Source organism: Labrus mixtus, chromosome 12, assembly GCF_963584025.1.
Source record: "Labrus mixtus chromosome 12, fLabMix1.1, whole genome shotgun sequence".
In the NCBI taxonomy this organism is placed as follows: Eukaryota; Metazoa; Chordata; class Actinopteri; order Labriformes; family Labridae; genus Labrus; species Labrus mixtus.
Window position 1 is genome coordinate 20,453,152 of NC_083623.1, and position 11,540 is coordinate 20,464,691.

The following is an 11,540-nucleotide window of genomic DNA, read 5'->3' on the forward strand; positions in this document are numbered from 1 at the left end:
ACAATGGTCTGAGGACAAATGCGGGCGGAGAGGGAGCAAATCTTTCCTGTTGTTTCGAGAAAAGAGCCCGGCAGCATTAAAAAGCTTGACTCGAGGGTTTACTCTCAAATTCCGTTTGTTTTTCAATTTCTCTGTCGCAAGGACTTTAATAACGCTCATAAATGTTGCTGCAAAACCACAAACAACAATCACTATTCCCACCATGAGTCCGTCATGCTAAGATGGTACATGTCAGATCGATTTCCTCACTGACATTCACACCAGGCCCTCACAATAACCCCCTGCTGTCCTTAAATCACCCCACACTGGTATCAGAGCGACTTCCCATCCATCCATCCATTTAAACATTTATACACACACACACACACACACACGTCAGACGCACACCCCCTGATCATGTGCCTCTGTTGTTAAACAGCAGGTAACATTACATCAAGGATTTATTCTTAATTACTGTTAGGATACTGATAAACACAGGAAGAATCCAAAGAGAGTGGGGAAATATATAAATAAAGGGAAATAAAGGTCAGGGTCGTGGTTTTCTTGATGTTTTCTCAGGTGGACAGGGGAGACGGGGACAAACCGCCGCCTTTCCCCCTCAAGCTTGTGAGTGTGTCTGCTCCTCTCCACAGTAGTAAAGGTCAATGATAAATCACATCAGAGCCACTTTGCTGTAATTGAGTGAGGGTTTAATGTGCCTCGTTCCTCAGTTGTCCTCAAGACGAGAGGCAGGGGGATGCTGGAGAGCCTCACTGTGACCTAACAGGTGGTGAGATTTCAAACGGTGAGGAGAACCACTTGTGTTATAACAGGTAGCATTTTTAGCCTTCCAGTTTTTGACACTATTTCTGTTCTGCCATAGCCATGAAATCTCTTTAAGACCCTGAGTTTGCATTGTAAAGTCTGCCATGTCTTTAATGGATTTGAATGGTTTTAAAAAGGCAATCTCCATGATCATGAGGAGGACACATATTTGCACAAGTTTAAGTACAATCCTAGCTTGTCTTTTTCTCTTGCATGATATTTCTTAGTGGAAGCTCTTAGTAAATTTAAAAAATAATAATAATTTGGGATTATATCATAAAGATGCTCTTGGCTTGAACCTAGTAAGTGTGACAGGCTGGAAGCTGTAAAGTGCCTTTCAGTGGTAGGTACATTACAAAAGAGACATTCAGGTGCAGTGCATTTACCGTTCACAGCCATAATGCTGAGCGTGGGCCGGCAATACAGGTCAAAAAAGAACGGGGGAAGTCACGGTTGCTACATCCACTCCATTTATGAAGTCAATGGTTTATACCTTTCTAAACATTTTATCTTAGCAGAGCCTCTGAATACATAAAGATCTTTGTGAGTCACATCCATTGCTCACCTTTTTTGTGAGGGCATGAGGCGACCACGTTTGGACAGCAAGTTGGATTTGCATGGGTACATTTTAATCATTGATCCATCAGTGGTATAGATATCAATAAAGGCAGCTACACCCTTAAGCTTACCATGGTTATGATTTCACTCGTAATGGGACCATCATTTACAAAATTAACATCATACTTCATTGAAGAAAACTTGATACTGGCAATTGGGACAATACATTTTGTCCCTGCTTCCATACTATCAATTTTCCTTTTTACAACTATTGTTATTTGCGCTGTAAATCATGCAAATCTGCTCCATTGCATTGTGGTCTTCATATTTTCTTATCTGATTCTATATAGGTTCCCAGCCAGCAGCAGCACTGCTAATTTGTATAGCTTTTTACTATTTTGGCCTGTAATTCTTTGTACTAATGGTTTACCACAACAACACCAAGTCAAATTCCTTGTGTGTAAATGAACTTGGCCATAAGAAGCGATTCTAATTATATTCACCCCCTGCTGGTCATTTGAGATATTGCAGGTTTAAGGCTGCTTTTACTTTACTGTGAAAATCAAGAAACAACATCCACTTCTTATATGAAGTCTATGATTTGAACCCATTGAGTCAATCTCCACATTTATACACTCTCCATTAAAACCACATTGATATTCTGGCAACAAAAGTGGCTTTAAGTTTGTCGACTGTAAACAGCAGACGCAACTGAAGCTTATGCAGAAGATGTGCCTGGCCCTGTTCATTTTGCATACCGCAAAGTAATTCAATTATCACTTGGCTTGGGTCCTCTCTAGTTTGGGGCTTCTCATTGAGTTTATCCACAGTTCAACGACAACATTTTTTCTGATGCTGCTAAAAGGCAAGCCATAAAACACAGCATAAAGTCTTGAGCTCTAAACAAATACAGGAAGTCATAACTACAAACACTCCCCATTGAAAGAACATAAATTATGTGCACATAAAAACTGTCTGAGTCCTATTCAGGCATGAGTGAAATATGGCACTGTGCAGAGACTTGCGAGTCTGCTGGGCGGCGTAATGCTGGGATGATTATTTTTTGACGGCAGGGAAAATAAAACTGTCAGCCTGCATAAGTCATAATTAATTGAAATTAATGGAACCAGTTTGGGTCTAATCATCGCATAAATTGCAGCACCCATTTCTGGATAAAAAATGTCAGTACTCACACTTTGAAATAGATGGCTTCTGTAAATACATTTAGGGCATTTAATCATCTTTGTAAATGGGATGCATTACTCGGAAGTGATTAAAATGAGGGAAATCTAATACTAGAAAACTACAATAATTAGACAACTAATGGACTTTCTACTCTGCCAATATGTTGTAAAAGTTTACATTTCTTCTAAACTTGTCTGAAATAAGTTGAACGGAGGCATAGTTTCAGTTACAATAAAAACGTAACAAATGACACACTATATGAAATTTATTCCATTGGAAGTAATGTACAAGAATGATAAAGCTGGTTTGCTTTACATCTTACACTCAAGTTTATACTGCTGTACATATCTGCCATCACATACAGGATTCAACTGTGCTCACTAATACACCAGGGGCTTAAATAAAACACAGCTGAAAAGGGGAGGGACAAATGAGAAAAAGTTAAGTGAACAGCTCCTGCTGGGTTTACACTGTATACATGTATAAAAAAAAAAAAAAACAGGAATAAAGTAGAATAACTAAAACTAGAAGAGTATCGATGGTCAGAATATCATGACATGTAACGTTCAACAGCTAAAATGGCCTTCGCTTTACTGTGCAGTGACACTTTATCAGAGGCAGAGGCTGACATCACACATACGGTAGTTATCAGTTTAGCTTCACTTGCTTTATATTTCCATTGTTTCACTCGAGTCAAAGTTAACATGACACTGAATGATGGTAACATAAAGCAGAGCAGAAAACAAATGTGAAAAAAAAGAGAAATCATGAGCCTCTTGCAATCTTCCACCTTCTCTGACACTAAAACAAAAAATCGGACAGAGAATTCCTGATAGAGACTCGGGTATATTAAAATACTTCTCAGTCACTGGGTGGGTGCAGACTACCTCTTCATCCTCTAATATGATAGCAGCAGCCAAACGTTGCCTCGGTGCCCAGTCGCTCTCACTCCTTCCTGCGTTTCTTGTCGTGGTAGTCGTCTTTTGAGCGGCCGCTGGTGGAAGGCCTCTTGGAGCCGCCGTGCTGCTTGGCCTCCTCCAAGAACTTGTCGAGACCGAAGGGATCCTCCTCGAACTGCACCGGACCTTCTCGCCTCTGTGCATGGTCGGCACCGGAGAACTCTTTGTCTGGTACAAATCTGATGGTGGAAGAGGAATAAAAGTGTTACACAAGTCCATATATTTTTCTCTTATTTACTCATGTTTCAATAAGGGAGAAGAGGACAACTGTTTGGAGGTTGTTTCTTTTTTGTTTACTACAGGTCTAGATCCAAAGTATCCAACTGTTCCATGTAACATCTGTTTTTACGTCTCAGAAAATCTACTTAAGTCAAACATTTTCTTCCATTGCTTCGCAGAGCGATGTAATACCCTGCAGCCAGACAACATTCCTGGAGGACAATGACAAGCTGGTGACTAAACATATGGGACAGGCCATGCTCGACTAGTAGAGTGTGGCACCGCTGCCCCAAGGACAAGGGCTCCTGCTGGGGCGTCATGTGCACTCTTACCTTTCAAATGGAGCAGAGATGACCTCAAAAATTATTCAGGATATTGTTAGATTTTTGGTAATTATAATTAAGAAGGTTAACACTTTAGCTGCCCTGTAAGTAGTCTGATTAATATTGCCCCTTGATTTGATTAAAAGATTAAATAATTCATGAAAAATAATTTGAAAGGGGGGGATTAAAGCACACACTTTTTTTTATTCATGAGTTGCTATGACTTTAAAAAATTACATATATAAACACAAACTTGACCAAAACTAATCAAATGAATTAATTAAATGAAAAATCTATTTAATCCTACCCTTGTTTTTACATCATATGAGCAAACTATTCAGATTTCCTGACACTAATGAATTTCTCCACTCTGGTGTTTTGTTCGTGTTAGTTCACGAGAAATTTACAGGTCCAGTAAAACAATAACTGTTTGTATTTTTTTCAAATCCAGGCACAATGGTACATTGTCAACATACGAATAGCCATATTAGAACAATAAGTGTATGTTATTGAGAATGAAAAAACGACAACAGATTCCATAGTACCTGTTGTTTTGCATGAGTGTCTCAAAGTCATCTGTGTAGGTGTCCTTATCGATATTCTTGCTGGGTCTGTAGATGTTTGAAGCCATGTCTCTGCCGCCGCGAAACGGCTGGTCATACACGTTGTATGTGTCGTCCTCACCACCTGCAAAACCACTATCCATACCCTAGAAAGGGACAGACAGACAGAGGAAGACTTGTATAAGTCCAAAAGATAAATACACAAATGTACGTCAGGGGGATTGTGAAAATAAGTTTAGGAAATGAATGTTGCTCATTCCCTTTTTCAACAAATTAAAAAAAAAAAGTGTGTTGTGATTCCAACAAGAACAGATGTTTGAAGGAACCTGAATTCTTCATGCTTTTCACACCATACTTGTACTGATGGAGGAGCATGGTTGCTATGATTGATTCTAACCTTGCTCTGGTTGAAGAGTCTCTGGTCGTATTGGGCCTCACTGGCAGAACGAGGGTTGGGCATGCCCAGAGCGATGAGCTCACTGATGTCCCTGTCCTGATCTCTCTGCAGCTTCGACCTGAGAAAAAGAACGACTGAAATTTAACAGGGACTCATTCTAATAACAGCAATGTGAAAACATAAAAAACTGCTTCAAAGTCTTTCTCTTAATATTATATTTCCTTGAAAATACATCTTAGTGGAGCTGCATTATAGAAGTCATAAGAGAATTGGAATTTGACGGTGTTGTATTACATAATAAACAACATCATTTAGCATTTGAAATTGTATGCATGCCTATGGGTAAATCAAAAGGTACCAACGAGTTTGCATTCAAAGCTTTTGTTTAAATTAAATGTGTGTACCAAAAACACTTTCTGGAATAAGTTCTCAGTGACTTTCACATCTTGACTGTCCTTGAGCTAACAGTGTGTCAAAGTTAAAAGAAAGGTAATTTGAAAATAACAAGGTTTGTGCTTTCTGACAGCTGGAATGGTGATTGTAATGAGCTCTCCTCTGAATTTCAATTCCTCCGCTCCTCCAGGGACCCACATTTCTATCAAAAGACAACCTGACAGTGCACATACAGATCACACACACACATACATACACTGATCAGTCATCTCTCATGCACAGACTGGGATCACTGTGGATTAGTGCCAGAGTACTCTTCTGGATCCTGCTGTGTTTGTTCATATAACTGCTGGTCCCATGAATGATTCAGCAGTGTGGCTGTGTGTGTGTGTGTATATATGAAGAGGTGATGGGTGTGTGAGTTCACATGCGGTGTGTTTAAAGTGCGTGTCCAGCACCTCTTATCAGGAGCAGCCCTGGAAATGTTCCTGTCGTGCTGTCTCTCTTTCCTTCTGTCATGGCGGATCTCGTCACGCTCTCTGGCCTCACCGTCCTCACCACCTGCTGCTTGAGATGGAGAAATGGACGGACAGGAAGAGGGAAAAGGTGGTGATGAGACACAAAAATAAAAATGTAAAATACATAAAACAAAATGAGGAGGTAGTGGGTGTTGGATGATGGGATATGTTGTTGTTGACATGCAGAGGTGAAAACAAACATGGCGATAAAGAGCAGGACAGATGGAGAGCGAAATGAGGAGACAGAGGTGAGAGAAGTGGATGTTAAGTGATGTTAGGGATAATGAAAAAAACAGATGGTGTAGGCATGGAAGAAATGTGAGGCAGGTGGTTGAGACACAGTAGAGGAGGGAAGATTAAGCCAATAGAAACCATTAGAGCTCAGTAAAGTTAAAGGACAAACACACAAGTGACAGATGTTGAAATATATAATAAATATTATATTTTTTCATGTCATGTTTCTAAATGGTCATTCAAAAGTATGCACTAAAACAGGACATGCAACACTAATTTTTCTTTATCAAAATCTCTGAATTATCAGCAGGGTAGGAGAAATATTTCACAGCTTGCTGCTCCTGTCATCTCTGGCAGGGTGAAAAATGCTGTCATCACTTATGCCACACATGTTCCAGATTAAGAAGTGGCAACAGCGACAAAGTCTACTCCACTTACTCAGAAAAACACAAATGAGAAACATCCCTTTTGCCCGTTATCTACAGGACTCACCTTTGTCCCCATGGCTTTTGATCCCTGCCCTGCGATCTCGAGCCATCTGGGCCAGTTCCCTCAGTTTTTCCTCCTTCTTTTCCTTCTCCTTTTGGGCCATCTTCTTCTCAACCTGAGCTCTCATCTCCACTGCCTCTCTGGCCTATTGAAACATACCAATATGATGTAAATACATGTAAATAGGCAAAAATGCAGTAATCCAAAACAATTAGGATTGATGGTGTACCTTTCTATCAGCGATGTAGAGCGCCTCAGCCAGCTTGGCAAAGTTTTCATTGATGTGAACTGTTTGCAGCCCCCTGCCATCAGCAGCCAGACGTTTGTCAAGAGGAATAGTGTAACCCTGAAACATATCAAGCACACCAGGAGAATTAAATAAGTTTAGAAGAAAAAAAAAAAGGTGAGGGTAATGAAACTAGATTTACCATAAGAAGAACTGGTGTCCTTCAAATCCATTATTTATCAAATATAACCTAACCCTCATGATCCACTCAACGTGTTAGACATCCACTGACTCTGGTGTCACATTACCTTTGCATTCTTCCAGTTGGAGATGCATGGAGGAATCTTCCACTCCTGCTGCTCCTTGACTGTCATCTATGACAAAAAGAGCAACTCTGTCACACAATTTATTTTGAAACAATGCAAATATGATATTTTTCAACACAGCATAAAAGTAACAAAATAAGAAAACATTTCAGCTGTACCTTTCTGCTTGGGGAATGCATAACAGGGGCAGGGGGAGAAGGAGGTCCCCGAGGAATCTTTTTATTGATCCTGAAACGCACAATTATATCAATTTAACATCATTTTCTTCTAGCCAGGGGAATAGAAAATACACACATTTGCTCTGTGGAGCAAGCTGACAGCCTGTCCTAACAGCACGCGACGCGAGCGAGCCTCAGAATCAGCCTAATTCTATTGTTTCCTATTGTGTCCTAACTGCCCGAGAGTGACGCAGCGCGATGCGGAGCACCGGTTTTTCTCCTACGCCACGTTTCTATTTTCCTCTCTGTCGCTTGCGTCAACAGACAGGGAACGAGGAAGAAGTGGGCCCTACAAGGCACTGACACTCGCCTTTCTCACTCAGCAGGTTTGGTAGCTCATCTTACAAAGGGGAGATAATGGTTCATTGATAATATCCACATCCATGACTGAAATATTGTGCTCTAACTTGTATCAACTCCGGAAAATAAACTTTTTTTCGGCCCACCGCGAGCGGTTTACTAACGAGCCTCTGTGTTGTGATTTGAGTCAGCTGCTCGCTAATACAAAACACCACACATCTGTTTGTCCGCCTTCAGTACAAAAGCACTAGATGTTATTCTCTTTGCAAGGGGGGATACTGAAATTTACAGAGCACAGAATTCAATATTTAACGCATTCAGTGGGGACAGCGAGCGTCCATTGTTGCGCGACATAACGCTCGTGTGCTGTTAGGACACGGCGTGAGAAGGACAGACAATGTCGGAAAGAATGTTTCAACTCCAAACTGATACGGGTGAAAGGGATTTTGAAAGTCTTACGCTTGAATCGGATGTTCATGGCTATCTCTACGAGCCGAAATATAGCGACGAGCAGTTAGGCTGCTGGAGGAACAGGAGTTGTTGTCTTTCATCCACGTGCCCCAAAAGACACCTTCTGCCTTTTCTCAGTCAAGAAGGCACCAACTTCAACATTTATTTCACATTTCTACTATATATATATATATATATATATATATATATATATATATATATGACCTAATTTCAATACAGATTTCAACCGGTGAAGTATCCCTTTCAAGTGTCAAGCTTAATTTGACAAAAACTATTTCATTTTCAGAGCAAAACCTTCATAAAATGGATCAAACTTCATATTTAAGCGGAAATGTGCAATCATTAATGAAATTACATATAAAGACTGAAGGGAGACTCCAGAGGAACTTTATGTGAACAAGAAATGAAGCATAACCTTCCAAATGGGTCTTAATTTTAATATCTATTTTAAATCATTCTGTTTCTCAGTACTTAATTCTCAATCAGCGGCCCCTCAGCCATTTCCTGCTTTTCAATTCAGATGGAAAAGTTAATAAAAGTAAACTACGAGAGGGCGCTCTTCAGGCTTTATATATATAAAAAATTAAAATAAAAGGGCTTATCAGCTATGTAAAAAGGCTTGAAAGTATTCAGCTAACTAGAACCCTTCTCCTGTATTATTATCATCTATCTAAACACTCAATACAAGCAGGCTACATGTTAATGTATTCAACATATTTTACTTACTTGAAACGTGGAGGTTCCATGGGATCTTTCTGCATTTCTACCATACGAATTACCCTCTGTTTGGCCCCCGAGTTAAATGCCACTCCCTGTTGGGACGGTGTGTATCTAAAGAGACAAAAAGGAATAAATGTGTCAAGATGCATAAAGGGTTTGACTAACCACACAATGACAATACAGGTAAATAGATGACAAATTGTAATAAGTAATCACTACCTTCATTCCCAAACGATGTCAACATGAACAGAACAATAATACTGTACCTTTTTACACCATGTGCTGAAAAATGGTAATAAAATGGATTTATTATTGATTAATACCTGATGTACTGTGCTGGAGCTTGTTTGTCGGCTGCTCTTACTGGCATAGCAGCAGCAATCTTCTGAGACACTTGCTTATCCAGAGCAGCCCGAGTCTTTTCTGTGAGCTACAAAGAAGACACAACAAAAAAATATATTAACTGATTATATTTATATGATTCTAAATAATAATGTTACAATGTTACAATTCACTTAGCCGACGCTTTTATAAATAATAATAATAATAATAATAATAATAAATGTTAAAATAAAAAGGAAACAAATAGATTATCACTTTTTGATTGTGATATAGTGAAAAAATACTTCACACATACACTTCCAGTTTACAACATGAAATTGGTTCTACAGAATACAAAAATATTTTTCATCACACATGAACATTTTGCATTGACCACCACTGAATGTTTTCTTTGAGTTCAAATTATAAAAATAAATATATGATCTTTATGAAATCAAAGCTATAGTCTTGTAAACAATTAAACCAGCAGAGAATGGCTTACCTCTTTGACAGCCTCCTCATCAGGCTTCTGAAGTTCTGGAATGTCTTCATTCAAAACTTCCTTTGGAAGAAGGTCTGTGTACTTACTGAAGACCACCTGCAACAATAAAACGTATGATTGAAGTCATGACTTGTAACAGTGAAGTTTTCAGAACATGTATCATGGTCGACTGTGCTTGTGTAGACTGTAAATTAACATAACATATTGCCTTTATTTTGTGATAACACATTGTCGGTGTAGCTACGGTTAATATTACCACAGCAACTGATTGAGCATTTAAAACTAGCTGGGTTTTGACTTGCCTAGCCTCAAAGGCAAGTATTGTAGGAAGTCAACTAAAACCTGTAGGAGGCTTTCCAATTATTTACAAGAAAAATAAAAGAAGGGTTCAATGTTCTTAAGGTTGTGCTTTTTAACTATTTTACCATCTTTGGGTTATCAGTCTCAGAGTTTGACTTACAGTTCATTATCTCAAGTAATGAATTTAAACATTGCAAAGTGTTGTTGCATCCTTTTTGACTGCCTAGCCAGTCGTGTTTGTTTACCTTATCCTTGCCTTGTCCTTGTCTGGCAATCGAGTCATATTTGATCTTTCCTTCTGCATCCACCTGAACCGCAAGGGCATTTGATGTCTTCTTCTTCCTGCCCATCTCCAGAGGAAACTGGGCCACATGGATCTCTGGGAAAGCACCTCCATCTCCAAAGTCCTGCAAACATAGACATTTAAATATATAAAAACAGATCTGTTTGTGTTGATTAGTTCTTTATTGCTCACTGGCAGTGATACATTTAATAAGCCATCTTTGACAAGGGACAATAATCACCTTCAACCATGTTTCATATAAATATCCAAATCACCTCACCTCAAATGTGCGAGGCACCCAGCCTTTCCTGTGTCCGTAAGGAGGGGGCTCTCTCCGGGACGACACCAGGGCGGTGGAGTAGGACTTCTGAGCTCGGAGCCTCTCCTCTGCCTCCAGCTGGTCCTGGGACAGCTGGGTCGGCGCCGGTAAAAAGCTGGAGATTAAATAAAACAAGTCAAAATATCGTCGATGTGTTCAAGACCCCAGCTGCTGTAAGCTAGCGTTAGCGAGCTCGACCGACTTTACTTCAACAAACCAGCTTTGTTTTTAAAGAGTTTGACCTGCCAGACAACAAGTGAAGAACTGTGTGCAAACATTTATACAACAAAAATGAAGAATGTAGACAGTGCTGCACTTAAAAGTACTTATTAAACTCTTGTTCTGTCACCATGGCAGCATGTTGCTACGCTAGCTAGCTAACAGCTACTGTTTAGCTCACCACACGCAAATGTAGCTAGCTAGCATTAGCTGATGCCGTTAGCTCAGATTAAAAACAAGGTAACGGTGACGGACGGAGCTAAAACATCATGTTGATTCATTTAAAGTGGTCTTTAAGCCGCATAACATAATGTGGAGCGAAACATTTGACAATATCGAGTATTAAAAGCACAAAAGGCCTCGTCGTAGTACTCACGTCGTCAGAGACATTTTCCTCTTTCTTCCTTAGCAAGCTACTGAGCATGCGCACTGCGTGAAGGGGCAAGACTAGATTTTGCCACATCCCTTTTGTGTATTTTGTGTTTGATCCTTAACATTATCTCAGGATAAACTGTTTCATCATCGAATTGGGTTCGTTGTTTTAACATGAATGATTTTTATTTAGAAAAAAAATCCATAATATAGAGACACTGCTTTTTGCTACCACAGACTCTGTCCTGTTATTATTTTAGAATCCATAATTGATTTGTAGCCTGAATTGTAATATAGATAGTTGAGAAGTCCAATTGTTTC

At 39.6% G+C, this 11,540-nt stretch overlaps 1 protein-coding gene across 2 annotated transcripts; it reads right to left on the reverse strand.

Annotated features, from left to right (window-relative positions):
• Positions 1 to 2,794: 2,794 nt before the first annotated feature.
• snw1 (SNW domain containing 1) lies at positions 2,795 to 11,324 on the reverse strand. 2 transcript variants are annotated; one of them, XM_061052518.1, is made up of 14 exons: positions 11,224 to 11,324; positions 10,590 to 10,743; positions 10,272 to 10,433; positions 9,727 to 9,822; positions 9,227 to 9,333; positions 8,910 to 9,014; positions 7,353 to 7,422; positions 7,177 to 7,242; positions 6,872 to 6,988; positions 6,646 to 6,787; positions 5,860 to 5,965; positions 5,009 to 5,126; positions 4,594 to 4,757; positions 2,795 to 3,685 (listed from the first exon to the last, which is right to left on the reverse strand). In XM_061052518.1, the coding sequence occupies exons 1-14, from the start codon at positions 11,235 to 11,237 to the stop codon at positions 3,493 to 3,495; spliced, it is 1,614 nt and encodes a 537-aa protein (XP_060908501.1). In that variant the 5' UTR covers positions 11,238 to 11,324; the 3' UTR covers positions 2,795 to 3,492. The 2 variants fall into 2 exon arrangements, with proteins under 2 accessions (XP_060908501.1, XP_060908500.1); XM_061052517.1 differs by having other exon boundaries at positions 5,860 to 5,968.
• Positions 11,325 to 11,540: the final 216 nt, after the last annotated feature.

Coding starts and splice junctions, on each gene's coding strand:
- snw1 (XM_061052517.1), bottom strand. Junction 9,334..9,726: donor ATGAGGAGGCTGTCAAAGAG/GTAAGCCATTCT, acceptor TCTTCTTTGTAG/CTCACAGAAAAGACTCGGGC. Junction 6,788..6,871: donor TCTACATCGCTGATAGAAAG/GTACACCATCAA, acceptor ATGTTTCAATAG/GCCAGAGAGGCAGTGGAGAT.